Source organism: Marmota flaviventris, chromosome 11 (assembly GCF_047511675.1).
Source record: "Marmota flaviventris isolate mMarFla1 chromosome 11, mMarFla1.hap1, whole genome shotgun sequence".
In the NCBI taxonomy this organism is placed as follows: domain Eukaryota; kingdom Metazoa; phylum Chordata; class Mammalia; order Rodentia; family Sciuridae; genus Marmota; species Marmota flaviventris.
In genome coordinates, this window is record NC_092508.1 from 60,617,618 (window position 1) to 60,636,084 (window position 18,467).

Here is an 18,467-nt window from a genome sequence, read left to right on the forward strand (position 1 = left end):
ATTTAAATGATTTTTTCCATTGCCATATATCAAGGCTAAGAAAGTGTTTGTTATATTCTTAGAAAAACATTAAAACCTTTTGCTCTATGGATAAGTGTGCCATGGATGTAGATATAAAGTTCAACCAGAGGAAGTATGTGTGAATATAGGGGGAAACACTCAGTAATAAAAGCAATAAAAATTAAAACTATGAAGTAACCTTTTAGATCTATTAAATTAACACCAGAAAAGAAAGGGAGGGAGGGAGTCAGGAAAAGAGGAAAGAAAGAAGGAAGGAGGAAAGAGAAGGGAAGGGAAAAGGAAGAGAAGGGAAAGGAAGATAGATAATATCCAGCCCTATCCTGACAATGTTGTAAATTCATAGAACTTTATTTAGGTATCTTTTTTTTTTTTTCAGTCTCATCTTTTCCTTATGTTCCCTTTTTTCCTGTCTTCTTTTGGATAAATTGAATACTTTTTTTTCTTTTACTCTGTTCTATTTTTTCTACTGGCTTTTTGACTATGTATCTTTGCATTATTTTTTAGGGGTTATTCTAGGACTATAGTTTCAAATATCTTTGCCTCAGGACCCCTTTATACTCTTAAATCACTAAGGATCCCAAAGGTCTTTTATTTATATGGATTAGGTGTGTTGATATTTTCCATATTAGAAATTAAAATTGAGACATTAAAATATTTATTATTTTCAAGATAAAAATAAAACTATTATGTATTAATATAAATGACATTTTAATGAAAATATCTTTATGTTCCCAAAAATGTAGTGCAAAGAGTGGCATTATTTTAAATGTCCGTAAGTCTCTGTAATGTCTGGCTCAATGGATGATGCTGGATTCTCATAATTGCTTCTGCATCCAATTTTTGTAACATGTTTATGTTGAATTACATGAAGGAAATTTGGCCTTACACAGATATGTACTTGTAAAGGAGTTTTTAACAACCTTTTTCAGTTAATTGTGGAAAAATTTTTTGATATTACATTAAATATCAGTAGTGGCAGTTTCTTTGTTGTAATTTCTAATATAAAACCATAAGAATGAGCTTTTCATATTCTGCTACATTATAATCCCTTGATGCACCTTGCACTTTGGGTGGATTCTTTACCTATGTAGCATCATGCATGGGTAATTTGGAAAAGACTGGCTCTGTTTTATGTAGATCTTCTAAATATTGACACGTTTTATTATGCAATATTTAAAAATCAATTTGTTAATACCACCATCAGTCTTATCAGGAAGATCTGATAGCTATGATTAATATTATTATTATTAATATTTTTATTGTATGATTAATATTATTGATAATATCTTGTACAGAGTCTAAGATTATGTTGTCTTCCTTTAAAGATGTTGAGTTTTTGTTTTGTATTGTTTGATTTTTTTCCTGGTAAATGGCTAATTTACTGACTGATTTGTTTGGGGTTGTGTTGATTTTAGGTTGTTAGAATGGGATATTTTGATGTCCCTGAGTCTATAATGGTTCCTAATCCTGTGGCAGGGATTTCTAGGGTTTTAACTGAATACCTGAGGTGTTCAGAGAGGTCTCTCCATTCTAACTTAGCTGGAAGTCCAGAGAAGCACAGTACTTCCTATCTCCAGTGATTTTCTTCGCCCCCACTCCCATAGGTTTTCTGGAGCCTCACCTTGTGGATGAGCAGCTAGCAATAGCTAAAAACTCTGGGGAAATTCTCTTTTGGCTTAGGGGCCTCCTCTGAATCTACTACTCTCTCAGTATTCTGCTACACAAACCCTTACTACCTCAGCCACTCTGAGCCCTGATCTCTGCCTTTTTAGCTCATGAAACTATCATTCAGTAAAACAACTACTCTCTTCTTGGGGGACTTCACCTATTTATACCAGTCTAGAATTGTCTCCCCAAACAGAATGTCTGCTTAACTGGGGGGACTCATCTTTTGTGTTTCTCCTATCTTACGGATCATAGTATTGTCTGATGCAGTCCAATGCCTGAAAAAAGTTGCTTCATATATTTTATCCAGTTTTATATTTTATAGAAGAAGACTAAGCCCATTATCAGATATTCCATCATGGCCCAAACTAAGTCCTATACAAGATTAGTCATAATTATGATGAAGATTTTGGAGCTGTATAGAAAAATATGTATATAATAAATATGAATTTGTTATAGAAGTAAGAATTATTCAATACTTTTAGGCTGAAACTAGTAAACCCTGTTTTTTTTAACTTAAAAATAAATATTTTATTTAAAATTCCCTAGCTGCCTCATATTTGTCTTTAAATTATGTTCTGGACTAGAGGTATACCTCAGTGGGAAGGTGCTTGCCCAGCATGCACAAGGCCTTACCTAGGTTCGATCCCCAGCACTGAAGAAATAAATAAGTAAGTAAATAAATAAATAAATACTATACTATACTGAGACCTTTATATAGACGGTAAATAACAAAGACAGGAAAACAGTCTATTTATGTAGTTTACACTGGGTGCTTTCTTCATTAATATCTGAATATTAAGAGTTACGATATGAAGCGTCCCCACATTTAGAAGAATTTTCTATAGGTATAATCTTCAAAAATGTTAGTATACAAGCTAAACAAGTATGGTATGAATGTGTGTCTTTTAACTTCTTCAAACCAAAACAAATGCAATTATTTAGACTGCTGCCGCCATCAGCTTAAAGTTAAAACAAGAGAATCATGATTTAATTATACCATAGATATAAAAGGAATGGGAAATATATATATGTAATATATGAACTGAGATCACAGGACAGATAAATACTACAAAATCCTGAGGCCAATTTTACCAGTCATATTATGAATATTTGTCTTACTAAAAAAAAAAAGAAAACTTCCCTTTTATTTTCTTTTTTGAGTGTTCTTTTTTCTAAATTTTCATGAAAAGTATTGAGTATATTTTGCATTTTCTGCTCAATTCCTTTTTTTTAGTTTTTTTCTTTTTCTAAGGAAACATAAGTTCCCTTTTATAATAAGAATTACTGTTTTCCCCCATGAACAGTGATATAAAAGTCTTAATGACCATCATTATTATACGTCTTAAACATATAGTATAGTATTTATATAAATATAGCTTTTAAAAATTATTTTTAGTTGAAATAGCTTTATAATATTAAGGAAATTTTAAGATAGTTCTCTCTTAATCCTGCTACTCTAATGTAATTGTTATTATTTCACCATTTAGCATCTTTATTCAATGTGTATATAATTTTAAACAGTTATAATTTTAACACAAACACAGTTTTGGAATCTGCCTTTTTAACCTAGTTTAATTTCACAAATACTTTTTGACGTTATCACATGGTAGTGAAATTTTTTTTGGAAATGTCTGTATAATATTCCTTTGAGTTAACTTATTTTTTCATTCCCCTATGACTGAGTTTGTTTCCAATTTTTTGCTATTTTATTTAATGTTCAATGAACATCTTTGTACAGATATTTTCTCTATAGAACTTTATTATTCTTTTGTTAAAATAAATCCCATGCAGTACATTTCATAAGCCAAAACAGTGTAACCATTTCTGTCTTTGGTTTTCGTTTTAGTTGTTAGCCTAATTATTTCAGTTTTATTATTAGTTATTTGTCTCTGTGCTTAAATTCTATTGTTGTATTTATTACTTGTAAAAATATTTGAGTGATTCTTAATGCTGGCTGTTGGATTTTGGTTTGTATGAATCAGACTTATAAGATAAAGAACTGCCATAAAGCAGCAGGTCTGGAGGAAGTCCCCATAAATAGAGTGGGAACATTTTGTAGGTTTCTGAGCGGATTCTGTTAACTATATAGTGGGAAAATCTGTTCTGCAGGAACTTGGGATATAATATTCCCTTAACAGTTTAAGAAAATGAAACAACATAAAAAACAGTATAAGGATGTTAGGACAATTTAAGAAATAACCAAATCTATTACATACTTAAGAAGTAGGAAGTTAAACCAGCAGTTTAAAACACGTGCTTTTAAATAAATAAATAATAAACACTTGCTTAATCAAGCTGAAGACTCCATATACTCTTGTTGGCTCACCACTTGGTTCTCTATAGAGAAAGCAATTGTTCTGTTTTCTTCCTTTGTGTTATAAAAATTTATAGGTGAGAAACTCATCCCCAGCCTTAGTAACACTATTTTTTAAGCAGATGACTTGTTGCCTTTAATGTTATAACAGTCATGCTATAGCCTCTATATTTACACATACAAAATGTATAGTTCCCAGCCTCAATTCATTTATAATTACTTACATTTATTAAAAGGAATCATAACAAAAATCCATTCTAATTTCATTTATTAAAGCAAATGACAAGCTTCTTAATGATTGGGTTATAACTGGTTTTTTTTTTTTTTTTTAAAAATACTGGTGGTTAAATTTTCATCTGTGAAACTCTGATTTTTACATTCTCACTCCCTTTTCTTAGAGATCCAGTGTACCATTTTTGATCCTTTTAAAAAGATAATAGATTCTTATCTTTCCATAGTGTATTTTAGTTTGGTCACCTGACTCTATCCTCTGATATCTGATTGCATAAACATGAGTTAAAATAGAATCAAGCTTCTCATCATTCTACCCAAAGCAACTCTACTCTGTCATCATTATTCCTGCTTTCCTAGATACTAAGGGTTAAAACCTTGGAATCATTCCTGACTCTTACTCTTCTTCTCCTTTAATATCGAGTTCATCTCCAGTCATAACTATGATTTTTTTCAGTGTCTCCCACTCCACTGTCTTTTTGTGTTTTCCGTTATCTCCACCTTAGTCCTGGTACTCATTACTCCTAGACCACTGCAACAATCTAATTGGTCTGCCTCCAGTCCTTCCCCACTCCATTGCATCTTGCACATAACTTAAAATCCTCTGAAATCTGACCATTACCCAGATCCCAACTTCATCTGCAGTTGCCGAAGAGAACCAATCAAAATGGAATTTTTCATTATTTCCTGTAATATGTTGTCCATATTGCCAGCTTCTTAATGGCAAAAGTAATTGCCCCACTGCCCAATCCCCAGCCTGATCCCAAACCAACCTTCCCCTTAAGCCTTCCTCTTTGCCCTAGCCAGCATTAATTGGCTATACTCCCATTCATCAGGTGCTAACCATGTCTGTTCCATTGTAGTATTTACGTTTTGTTTGTCTGCCTGCAATAGGAGAGTATATGCCTTTTTTTTTTTGTATTATTATAGTGTATTTTTAACTAATTATTAGGAAAATAACACAACAGACATCTTAACACACACACATAACAAAAATTACAAAGAAGTATCCAAATAACCTCTAATCAAGTTGAACATATGTGAATATTACCAATTCTCCAAATGACTTCTGTGTACTCCTTTCCAACAGTACCCATTTTCACATTCCAGGAGTAAGTTCTATTGTGATTCTTTTTTTTTTTTTTTTTTTATAATTTTTTATTGTGGGTTGTTCAAAACATTACAAATTTCTTGACATATCATATTCCACACTTTGATTCAAGTGGGTTATGAACTCCCACCTTCACCCCATACCCAGATTGCAGAATCACATCAGTTACACATCCATTGATTTACAAATTGCCATACTAGTGTCTGTTGTGCTCCGCTGCCTTTCCCGTCCTCCACCCTCCCCCCTCCCCACCTCTCCCCTCCCCTCCCCTCCTCTCTCTCTACCTCCTCCACTGTATAACACTGAGGGTCTCCTTCCATTACCATGCAATTTCCCTTCTCTCTCCCTTTCCCTCCCACCTCTCATCCCTGTTAAATGTTAATCTTCTTCTCCTGCTCTTCGTCCCTACTCTGTTCTTAGTTACTCTCCTTATATCAAAGAAGACATTTGGCATTTGTTTTTTAGGGATTGGCTAGCTTCACTTAGCATAATCTGCTCTAATGCCATCCATTTTGGAGCCACCATTTGACCCAGCTATTCCCCTTCTTGGTCTATTCCCTAAAGACCTAAAAAGGGCATGCTACAGGGACACTGCTACATCGATGTTCATAGCAGCACAGTTCACAATAGCAAGACTGTGGAACCAACCTAGATGCCCTTCAATAGACGAATGGATAAAAAAAATGTGGCATTTATACACAATGGAGTATATGCCTTTGATGGACAAGATTAAGTCTTAAAATCTCTCAGTATCCCATACTGTGTTGGTAGATAATAATAGATGAATGGATGAGAAGGTGGACTTTGTTATGACATAAAGCTGGGTTTGAATTCTGGTTTTGCCACCTTTTGACTATAGGACCTTGAGTGAGTGAGTTACTACACTTTTATTTCTTCATATGCAAAATGAACATGATTAAAACCCTGTCACAGGATTTTTGAAAGCATTAGATAGGACAAATATGTATGAAATGTGCTTAACAGTGCCTGACATATAATAAATAATAAATGGTTGCAGTTATGATTATTCTAACTGCTTAGTTAATGTTTGTCAGTCACCATTAATGATGCATCTTCAAGAACTTTATAATTTTTCCTTTTTCATCAATCAGATGACTACAAATATATAGTTACAGTGTGAAGGTGAAGATATCAGTAGGCTATATGGACTTGAATGTAGGGTGTGTTGTTGTTGTTGTTTTTCTTATGTAGAAAAATGATTTGTTTCAAGAAATTGTTTCACTCACTTATAAACTAACCTCTTGTAAAAAAAGAAACACAGCTTTGTAAAAAATGAAACCAAAACCAAATCACCATTTTTGTATATAGATATTGCTTCTGTTCTAAGAAAGACCCCACCTCCACCACTACCTCTGTGGTGCTGGGGATTAAATCAGGGCCTCACACATGGTAGGCAACAAGAGACATTTTTACAGCACAAAGGAGTAGCTTCTCATATAGAGAAAATAATTATGAAACTAAAATATACTTATAAAAAAGGGCTAGATCTTAGAAAAATGACCCTTTTATATACTGTATCAGTTTACTTTTACCATTTAAATGTTAAATGAATTCATTTTCAGAAACTAAGGTAGCTAATAAAAAAATCTAAAGTTACTTTTTAAATTGCAGGGTAAGTACCAAACATTTTAAAACTTGAATCTGATGGTAAAGTAACAAAATGCAAGTGTTATAAAAATAATGTTAAAATATTATTAAAGAATGCTCTGCTCATAAATAAACAAAAAGTCGAATAAATTAGCCTTGGAGTAAAAAATAGCAATCTGTACCAGTACACAGGTAATTCACCAGAGTGTTCTGGGGACATTACTTTAGCAGCCATTTCCCACAAGTGGCTGGGACTGGCAGCATGGCCAGATAAAAATAGAAGAACCATAGGAGTTGCAGGGTCACTCCAACACCATTAGGAGGGATATCTGATACAAAGTATATTCATTCAGCATAGAATTTGTTATCACTTGTGTTTGCCTAATCTAGAATAAAAGATGGAATCCCTGGTCACTTTTTTTCTGCCTTCTTCAATTATAAAGCACATTTTACAATCTTTTTATTTATTTATTTATTTATTTTTTTTATCCCCTAGGGATCACATGCAGTGGTCTAAAGAAGAAGAAGAAGCAGCCAGAAAAAAAGTAGAAGAAAATTCAGCTGTGCAAGTCATTCCAGAAGAGCAAGGTAGCCAATGACATTGTGGCTCCTAGAGTCAGACTTCTCTTACCTTCCACTGGTTCAGTTCATAGCTAGCTGGTGTCATTGCTTCTAGGAGTTCATAGCTTCTACCTAAGCCAGTCAGTCCACTTGTTCCCTTTGGTAGAATTCCTAGTTCTTCCAGGGTAGTAGGACCAAAATTAATGAAATAAATTATGTATTCACCCTATAATTAGTCTTTTGGTAGTCATAATGCTTTTTCTGGAAGATACACATATGGATGGCATTTTAAACAAGATATGAAAATATAACTTTAAATTTTTCTTCTTGCTATGCTACTTTCAGTATGCTATTGTGCATTTCACTTGCTAGGAACTTTGAACATATTCATGAACTTTGAGTGAAGAAGATAAAGTCATATCAAAGTTTCAATAAAGATCAAAAGCATTTTTCTTGGAGGCCTATGTATTTAGAGTTTAATTTAGGTAAAGTCTTGTCAGCCTTCACAAATGGCTTTTTAAAAAATTGGCCTATGCTACTGTCAAAAAAATAGAAAATGAAAAGTGTTGACAAGGATGTAGAGAAATAGGAGCCCTTGTGCACTATTGGTGGGATTGTAAAATGGTGCAGCCACTATGGAAACCAGTATAGAAGTTTCTCAAAAAATTAAAAATAGAATTCCTATTATGATCCAGCAAATCATTTCAGGGTTACATAAAAAAAATTGAAAGCAGGATCTCAAAGTGAGATTGCATTCCCATGTTCATAGCTGCACTATTTATGATGGGCTGCTGTGAAGACACAGAACAAAAGATACCATTTCAAAATGACTCAAAGAGGTAGAGATTTCCACTACATCCCTTCTGTATCCTCCCTGCAACACTACTCAGTGCAGTGGGCTTCATGTGTATGTCAAAGGACCACAGCAGTGGGAGGAATACATTATGAAGTGACCATCTTATCACACTTAAAGCAAGGTTGCACAGAGCAGTAGCTAAAGCTGCTAGCAGGCTGCCAAAGGAAGAAGACTGGTGTTCTAAGGACAAAAGGTGGAAGTAACACAACCATGTTGGATGAATGTTATAAACAAAATGTAGTATATACATAAGATGGATGTTATTCCACCTTAGAAAGAAAGAAATCCTGTCACATACCACCGAATAAGCCTTTAGGACATCATGCTAAGTGAAATAAGCCAATCACAAAACAGAAAAATACTGTATGATCCACTTACATGATGTATCTAAAGTAGTCAAATTCATAGAAACAGCTGAATGGTTGTTGCCAAGGGTTGGGGGGGGGGAGGGGGAAAAGGACAGTTATTTGGTAGATTTAGAGTTAATGTTTGGCAAGATGGAGACATTCCAGAGATCTGTTTCCCAACAATGTGAATATACTTAACACTACTGAACTTAAAAATGGTTAAGATGTTAAGTTTTATCTTGTGCATGCTTTTCACAATGTTTTTAAAAAAGCACAGGAAGGAAAGGATGGAGGGATGAAGAAAAGAGAAGAGAAAAGAAAAGAAGTTGGCCTATGTCCTCACTGCATAACTGGGAACCCACAGATCCTCTGCCCAAGTCCTACCCTGTCCATATGGGATTTTCCACCTTATTTTTCTTAAAATTATATCTTCTTTAGAACATGTTGGTTCTTTTTTTCTTTCTTTTTTTAAAAAAATAGTTTATTGAAGTATCAAATAGATACAGAAATTTATGCAATTTATAAATGGATTTTCACAAAGTTCAGTGAATTTTCAGAAAATGAATATATCTATGTAAAAAGCACCCACATCAAGAAATAGAATATTACCAGTAACCTAGCAGCTTTCTCATGCTCCTTCCCAATTATAGTACTCCCACAGACCTCTCACACATAAAAGAATAGCCCCCATTCTGGCCTCTAATACTATGGGTTAGTTGCCAGAACACTTGGTTCTGGTCATCATATTCTGATCATTCTTGTAGCAACGTAAGTATAACCTAATGATAAAGTGAGAGTCAGCAAACTATTGCTTATGGGCCGTATCCAGCCTGCTTCCTATTTTTATAAAGTTTTATTAGAAAACAGACTTACTCATCTCTTGACATACTGTCTATGGCTGCTTTTGAGCTATAAGTACAGAGTTAAATAGCAACAGAAATTGAATGTGTTCAACAAAGACCAAAGAACTTACTACCTGGTCCTTACAGAAAATATTCTACAAGTTCTAAGGTAATTTTTTTTTCATAGATTGATAGCTGTCCTGAAACTCCCAGAGAAAAATGTTTGCTTCCTGTGTAAGCCAAACAGCAAAAATCATCAATTCCATTGGTGGTTAACTATTATTCTAGTAACTTTAGTCTACAGTTGAGGCTGAAGTTCTTTGAAACAAAGGTAGTTGTAGAGACTGAACTAGTGAGACAGCCCTCATTAGCTCTGCCCTTAATCAGTGAAGATAGCAATGCTAACCTAGCCTCTCTTGGTATCATGGATAACCTGTCTTAACCTCTGTCATTGTTTGCTATGCCTTATAGGTAGTTCTTCTTCCTCCTCCTAAACATTAATGTGTCTTTGGGAATGGACAGTAAAGAAGAGCACCTGATTTACAGTGGAATCATTCTGTTTTTATAAGTTCCAACCGTGCAGTCCCAGGATGGAATATGGCCAGGGAGTGTTGGGGCTGGATTTGAGGGTGCATACCAGTGGCAATACTGCCTACAGATCAGCCAACATTGCATTCCTTTGCAGGACTCTGTCACACTGTTTTTGAGGAAGTATAACTTTGCTTCTTTTCCAGCAGCTGCACAGACATATTTTCCACATTACTCAAACTTCTGCTAGTGGCCACCTGGATTTGACAGAGAGAGTCAAGCCTAAACTGAATTAAAAGTTATCAGTCATTTTAATTCACTTCCAGGAAGCTGAAAATGATCCACAGTGTATTTCCTGATAATGCAAAAAAAAAAAAACAAGTTTTTTTTTTTTAACCCTCTTTTGAATATATCTGTTCAGATCATAGATAGATGAGCATGGCTGATACTGTTCCTTTAAAGTGCTCTGTACACGGCTGCCTATTTTGTCCTATTTATGTTAACAATGAACTTGAGTGAAGCTAATGAGAAGGTTATTTTAGGGCCTCGGAAACCGCAGTAAAGGAAAATGACAGTTCCCACAGAACCATAGTGTGACCAAAATAGAAAGGTGGTGACTGGCCTCTCTCTATAGAAACAGGAAAAGCAGGCAAGAGAGGGCTGATGGTGCCACGTTGAGGCATTTGATTTGCTTATTAGTATGTCCATTCTTTTCTGTGGAAGTTTTCTAGCTGCTTCGAAGAAACAGAGCAAAAGATTCCATTTCAAAATGACTCAAAGGCATACAGGTTTCTGCTGGGTCCCCTCTGTTTTCCCCCATAACACAATTTGGTGCAGTGGGCTTCTTGTGTGTCAGGGAACCACTGTAGGGAAAGGAGTGCATTATGAAGTGGCCATCTTATCACACTTAAAGCAAGGTGGCACAGAGAAGTAGCTGAGGCTGCAGGGAGACTTGTGTTCTGAGGAACTATGTCAAATGATAGGACATTGTAATGAGAGCCATATAGTGCAGTTTCTGCTAGTGCTCATAGACCTACTACTCTGCCGAAGCCCTGGGTGAGGCTTCCAATTTGATATTCTCTGATGAATATGGGTCAGGGTGAATAGACTGTTTAAAAGCTCTGCTCCCAAATTTTGTGAGAACCCCAAGGAAGCCTTGATCTGTCTCTTTCACCACTGCCTCTGTTAACCATCTTTTCTTACCTAGGAGAGTTTTTAAAGAGCCAAGCTCTTGCATCACAAAGTATTCTGTATATAGATCATTATACAGTAGGTGTTGGGAGTAGCCCCAGTTCCAAAGACTAACTTCCCCATCCCCCGAGAAGAGCTGTCCAATGGTGAGCCCTGCTGGCTCACATGATCCTTACCCACCAATCAGACTAGCCCTGCTGGCTCACATGATCCTTACCCACAATCAGAAAACACCCCATGCCAACTGTCAAACCCTTCAACTGTTTAACTGTCAAACCACCCTCAGCTCTATAAATATGCAGAGCTGTTCCTCAATAAACGGGCATTTTCTCCAATGATGAGCCTTATTCGTTCTTTCAGTAGGAGCACTGTTTATTGATCTTATCTCACTTTATTAATGCCACTGGGAAGAAATACTGGTTGTTCTCCCATGCTGGCCAATTCTGGCCCATTTCTCTTAGTCTCTCTATGTTATACTCTCCTGTCACTCCTGTCTCCCACTTCTCACCTATTGTCTCATCTGTTGGTGAGAACCAATGCCAGGAAACACCCCCATAACCTGAAAATAAGAAGTTATGCGTCACAAATAATAATCTTTTGCTGAATGGTGGTTGACAATCTTGTTTCTATGGTTAAAATGCATAGCATGCAGGCTCTCCTTAGTAATATTTCATTCAGTTAGATTGCCAGATTAAAGATTTTTGATTCCACATTTACTTTTTGTAATTACTTTTAAATTTTATTATAGCTCATATTTCTTTTAAATGAAGGTTAACTCAGAAATGAGAAAGATATATTTGGCAGTTTTGAGTTTACATGGTTATATTTTATAATTTTCTAAGAAGATCTCCAGTGTGTTATATCTCAGCTGGTTACATAGCTAATGTAATAGGTATTTTAAACTTTTTTTTAAAAAGTATTTTTAGTTGTAGATGGACACAATACCTTTATTTTGTTTATTATTTTATGTGGTGCTGAGGATTGAACCCAGGGCCTCACATGTGCGAGGCAAGTGCTCTACCACTGAGCCACAACCCCAGCCCAGATTTTTTAAACTTAATAACAAAAGCAGATGCTATTTCCACTTTAAAATATCTTTGTAAATAACTACCTACCTAGGATGGGTCATCTCTATCTAGTAAAATAATCAAAGTCTTATTGTACCCTGCCTTGTGAATACCTTACCACTTAAGAGAATGTTCTATATGAAAAAAAGAAAATGAATGGCAAAGTTCTTTGAAGCAAAGGTAGTTGCAGAGACTGAACTCTGAGATAGCCCTCATTAGCTGCCCTTAATCAGTGAAGGTGGCAATGCTAACCTAGCCTGTCTTGCTATCATGGATAACCTATCTTAAAAGTTGTGTGCTGATAAATATAGACTACTTGTTTCTAAGATGGCTTTAACTGTTTAAAGTTTCATGCAGCACTCTCAGAAATACACTTCTAATTTAGAAATTTTAAAAGTTCTCTTTTATTAGACAATGAACTTCATCAGTGACATGTGGAAATTTCCAACTTTGAGAGCTCAGGTATTTGCGTAATTGATGTGCAAAAATAACTTCAAATTGCTTTTTGTTACATGGCAACTTAGAATAAATTTTCATAATTCATATTAATCATATCATATATGCCAGATACATAAATGGTTTAATTCAGTTTTTTAGTTATGATGTTCGGGGTGATTCAGAATGAATCTGAATATTTAAGTATAGTTAGTATGCCATATTCCTTCTTCAGCAGTATTGAATTTAGTAAGTGAATAATTGAGAAGTTGCTTCATCTGGCTTTGTTAAACAGATCACTACACCCCTTTTACTGCCACTGGCATGGAGCAGTTACCCCTGAATTGGCAACTTAGGAATGCAAAAAGGAAAAAAAAATGTTTCTCCAAAAAAAATTAATGATTCACACACCTGTTAGGAGGTCACTTAGACAAGATCAAATTGATATAAATTTCTCAAAACTATACACTTTTTTTTTATCATTATTGACCTGAACTTGTGGCAGGATTAACAGCAGGTTGAAACCATTTTTCATTCATGGTCAGAGAGTAACTCCTCCACTTCCACTGTTATCACAGATACTCATGCAGTTCAGGAAATTAAATCATGCATCAAAGGTGTTTGTTGTCTCGTGCTCATCATTATGATGAGTTTGATTAAGCTTCCGTGGGGCCTCAAAAGCTGTCACACATCACTGGGAACTATGGATTTGCCAGCATTGATTTGAAATATTGCTTAAAGCACAGCTGTAAGAGACCCATTGGTGCCGCTTCTTTGTTTTCTTTCTGTCTCACACGTCTATTCTTACAGAGTATTTTATATTACTGTTGTTCATCATAATTTCATCATATAACCTAGCATAGTTTATATTTCATACAATATGAAAATAAGATTTAGTTAATTCTGTACATCTGATCTATTTAAGGAAGGTTAAATATAATCAGTGTTATTTTTTACAATTTACTTATACTGACTAGAAGTCATACTGAAGTTTTAATTTTCATCTTTATGTTTCATAATTGAGAGGAAAGAAAAAAAGAAAAACATCATTTTCAGAGATATTTTGGGGGATGATCATGACTTTGTGTTAGGAAGATGGTGTTAATATAATGGTTAAGAGCACAACTTTCAGAATTTGACAGACTTGATCTAAGTCGTGACTCTGCTTCTTCTAGCAAGGTGACCTTAGGGAATTTTTTTATCCTCTCTGACCTTGGATTTCTTTATGAATTGGAATAGCAATGTCTATATAGGAGATATTATTAGGATTAAATGGGGAGGGGATAGTCCAAGTAAAGCATTTGACATACTACTTGACATACCATAAATATCTGTGATTATTGTTATTTTTTGTATATTCATCTTTATTTCAGTTCATAAATGTATTAGTTTGACCCCAGTGATTTAAGGTACATTACAGATATCTACAGTAGAAAGCCCAAACTAACACAGATCTCTCTAAGGACATCTAGCTAGGTGCATCTGTAATCCATTCAAAAACATGACTGGTTGTTTGAATACTCCACTGTCTACTTAGGAATAGTGGGGAAAGCAAGTAATTTGTTAGATTCATATGTTAAATTTTTATTCCATAGACTTCCTGGCAATCTATGGTATATCTTTGGGTAGGGGGTGGTACCAGTTAAACCCAGTGGCCTCTGAGTTACACCCCTAGCCCTTATTTGTTTTAATACTTACCCACATTCAGGGCCTTCCTGAATTCCTTATAAGTTTAAATGGGCACCTGGCCAGGTGAGTAGTCTGATACATCATGGGTTAAGGTGTGAATACAGGGGTCATGTAAGAATTTGCATTCCTAACCAATTCTCAGGTGAGTCCAAAATTTCTAATACTGAAATAGATTTTTCTGTTTAAATGACCATTTTTAAAAAGGAGACAAATATGCCCAAATATTTACTAGAGATTTTCAAACCCTTTGTTTAAAAAAAATTTTTTTTGATCACTTTACTGGCCAGGCATAATGGCATACACCTATAATCTCAGTGACACGAGAAGCTGAGGCAGGAGGATCACACGTCCAAGGCCAGTCTTAGCAATTTAGTGAGGCCCTAAGCAACTTAGGGAGACCCTTTCTCAAAATTAAAAGAAAAAGAGGCTTGGAATGCCTGGGTTCAATCCTCAGTACCAAAAAGAGAAAGGAAAAAGAAAAATAATCACTTTACCAATTCTTTCTGCTAATTAAAGGACCCCAAGTCAAGTATTAGGCCAGTAGCTAACTCTTCTCTCCTCAAATAAACATTATTTGGAATCGAGTGTGATTTCAAAATGAAGTAGAGATGAGTGGCAGTCTTTCTCTAAAAGCTATTGATATTTTTAATTGTTGTTATTGGTATAATGGTTCATGTAATTGTTTGATTTTTTTTTCTCTTAATTTTTGAGAGGGAAAGACTTGAAAAACAGCTTGAAAGTATAGATATATTAGCAAACATTAACCATTGTTTTCTAATAGTAATTGAGTTCTTTTTAAAAATTGCATACACTGGGGTTCAATTTAGATGCCTCATATATTTGTTATCTAAAACAGATTGCAATCACATTATTACAGGTTAATTTTCTTTATAAACTTTAAAAAACTAAAGCAACAGGCTCATGTTTAGACCAGCAGTCCAATTCAAGATTGTGCTGTTTGTAAAACTAATCATGTTTGTTTTTTAAAAATTCATGGGGCTTAATAGAAAAATACACAGAATTTTTAGAGCTTAAGCAGACTAATTTGGAGAACTGTAATTCAACTTTCTCATTAAATGAGGAAACTGTAGGCTAGGTTAATGAAGAATTCAGCTAAGATTATTCATCTTTGTGTCAGATGTAGAGATACTACTTTACAAAAGATAGAACAGTATACCTAATAATTATGAAATTCTTATCATTGCCTCAAATTTTCATCTGTGATGAATGAATATAAAATAAATTTTAAACTTACCATCAGTGTGTTTACTGTGATGTGATTTTTTTCTCTTAGTATATTATCCTTTATTTTTGAATTACTATGTAAAGTTGCCCTGTTTGACTTGCATGGTTTATTTGCTCCCATGTCGTTGGGCACTTGAATTCTTTCCCACTTTTTTCCATTACAAATAGGATTGCTATGCACATACGTTTGCCAGGATATTCCCCTGTACTCTCTACTTCACTGCCATTAATTCCTAGGGGAATATATGCAAACTTAATCAAGGTATAGTATTCTAGTTACTGGTAATTAGGCTCAAATTTACCTCTCAAGTAACTTGACTTTGGAAACCTAAATACTAGAGCTATGACTAAATGTAGGTCTTCTTATCTTTAAATATAGGTCTTCTAGCTGCTTTTTATTAGGCATAAAATCTTTCACCTGCGTGGAATGAGTTACAAAGAGAGTTTCTAAGGCAAAGGAAGAAAAAGAGGTTCAAAAAGACCCTTGGGAAATTTGGCAGTTTTTTAATTTCTCCTGAGTCTAATTTTTAGAAGGTTGTTTTGTTTTCTTACCCAGTATATCAAGTACCCTCCAGTTGTTGAAAGTGGAGATAGAACTATTTTCAAGATAAATATACATTTTTAGATAAACCATACATAGACTTGCTTCTATTTGTGCAGATGTGAGCATGTTTTGGACTTAACATCCCATAATTCTCTTGTTATAAAGATTCACTTTCATTTCTCAGATCTTAAGTACAAATTGGAGTTCCTGACTTCATAGCAGTGTTGCTGCTGCTGGATACAATTGTCTTGATGAGAAGGAAGTCTTGTGGTTAGATGGGTGGAGATCTATAGTGGGAGGCCATAAAGATAAAAAAAGAAAGAAAAGGAAAACTGTAAGCTTCAGGACAGGGCTATATAACAATGATGAGCCTGACCATAGGCAACTGCTTGTTCTGAGAACAGGGGCTTCTTTATAATGATGAAGAATATGAATCTTTTAGTTTTAGTTTTAATTTATTTTTTTAATTAGGAAATTCACATGGATCAAATTCAAATGAAAATTCTCCACATCATGATCCCTAGCTCCTCCATTCATATCCTGAGAGAGATCCAAGGTTACTAATATGTGCTTACCCTTCCAGAGGTATTTGGTACCTATACAAGTAAGTGTGTATATACACACACATGAATGGTTCTGTGTGTACACGCACATTTATTTTTCCTCCTCCTTTGCCCCCCCCTCTCTTTCTTTAATGAATGGTTGCATAATATATATGATATTTTACAACTTGCTTTTCCCCACCAAAACTAAATCTTGGAAATACTCCATATCCATTAAAAAGCTTTTGTATCATCTGCATCCACTTTTAAAATGTTATGTGTCTATATTGGGTAAAAGCAATTATTTTTTTAATTTTTTTTTTTATTTTTTGTAGTTGTGTATGGACAGAATGCCTTTATTTTGTTTATTTATTTATTTTTTTAATGTGGTGCTGAGGATCGAACTCAGTGCCCCACACATACTAGGCAAGTGCTCTGCCACTGAGCTACCCTGAAAATAATTCTTAATTCATGGATTAAGCCTGGGGATTAGTCTGTTATCTCATAGGAGTCAAGAAATGTTTGTTGGATGAATAAGATTGGGAGTAAATTTTAATGTAAGGTACATATTGGAAGAATCAGGAGGCTAAGAATTGCCTGAAGCTTTGAGACATTTGACCTAACCCTGGCCCCATGGCCCCTTTGTATTTTTTTTTTATTTTGAGAGAGGGTCTTGCTAGGTTGCTTAGGGCCTTGAAAGTTGCAGAGGCTGGCCTTGAATTTGCCATCCTCTTGCCTCAGCCTCCCCAGTTGCAGGGATTACAAGCATGTACTACCATACCTGATTTATCATTTGAATTATGCAATTTCTGTTTTGATCATGAATTTTCACATTTGTCAAATGGAAACTTATAAAACAAGGTATCCTTTCTGTAAGATAATAAAAATCCACAAAGATTATTAGTAAAATATGTGATTGTTAAGATTCCAATATTAGACTATAGAAAGTAATTCTCAATGATTATACTCCTCATAAAAAATGGCCATACTGTTAAAGATAAAAGCAGAATTATGGGGGTAGAACTAAATAATTCACTTATTGATAATTTGAAGAGAAGTAAGCAAACCTCTAATTTTAACTTTTTATCAGAAATAAAATTATTATAAGACTAAAGATATTCAATCATAAATGTAATTATTGACAATGTATATTTTTAACAATATTTATTAAAAATAGTCACCAAAGCAGTAGCTAACAGTAAATATGATTCATAGTTAAATAACTTTCTTTTTTCCTCTCTTTTAGATAAGTATGAAAGTGAAGCTAGTAAATACTGGGATGTATTTTACAAGATTCATAAGAATAAGTTTTTCAAGAATCGTAATTGGCTATTAAGGGAATTTCCTGAAATTCTTCCAATTGATCTAAAAACTAAAGAGAATGCAAGAGAATCATCATGGGATCATATAAAACCTAATGCCACAAATTGTTTCTCAAGAATACAAGAAGAAAAAAAACATTTTAAGAAAAGTTCTGGCTCATCAGATGGCCCAAGCAAAGCAGGATTTGATTTTTCCAACCTAGACCCTAAAAAACTTGGAAAAGGACCCCTGAAGACTGAATTGTTTCCTGGTAGCAGGGCCAATTTCAGAATACTAGAGGTACTATACTTAAGGGACAATAATGGGAAGTGACAACATTTTCAAATGCATGTTTTATTAATGTT

General features: G+C 34.5%; 1 protein-coding gene across 1 annotated transcript in view; it reads left to right on the plus strand.

The window, feature by feature from the left end:
* The window catches only part of Mettl8 (methyltransferase 8, tRNA N3-cytidine), a 94,691-nt gene that overhangs the window by 61,715 nt on the left and 14,509 nt on the right, over nt 1-18,467 (plus strand). Inside the window, exons 3-4 of the mRNA XM_027946112.1 lie at nt 7,450-7,541; nt 18,047-18,402. Of these exons, the coding sequence (XP_027801913.1) occupies nt 7,450-7,541; nt 18,047-18,402 (448 nt within the window). The remainder of the gene's footprint in view (nt 1-7,449; nt 7,542-18,046; nt 18,403-18,467) is intronic.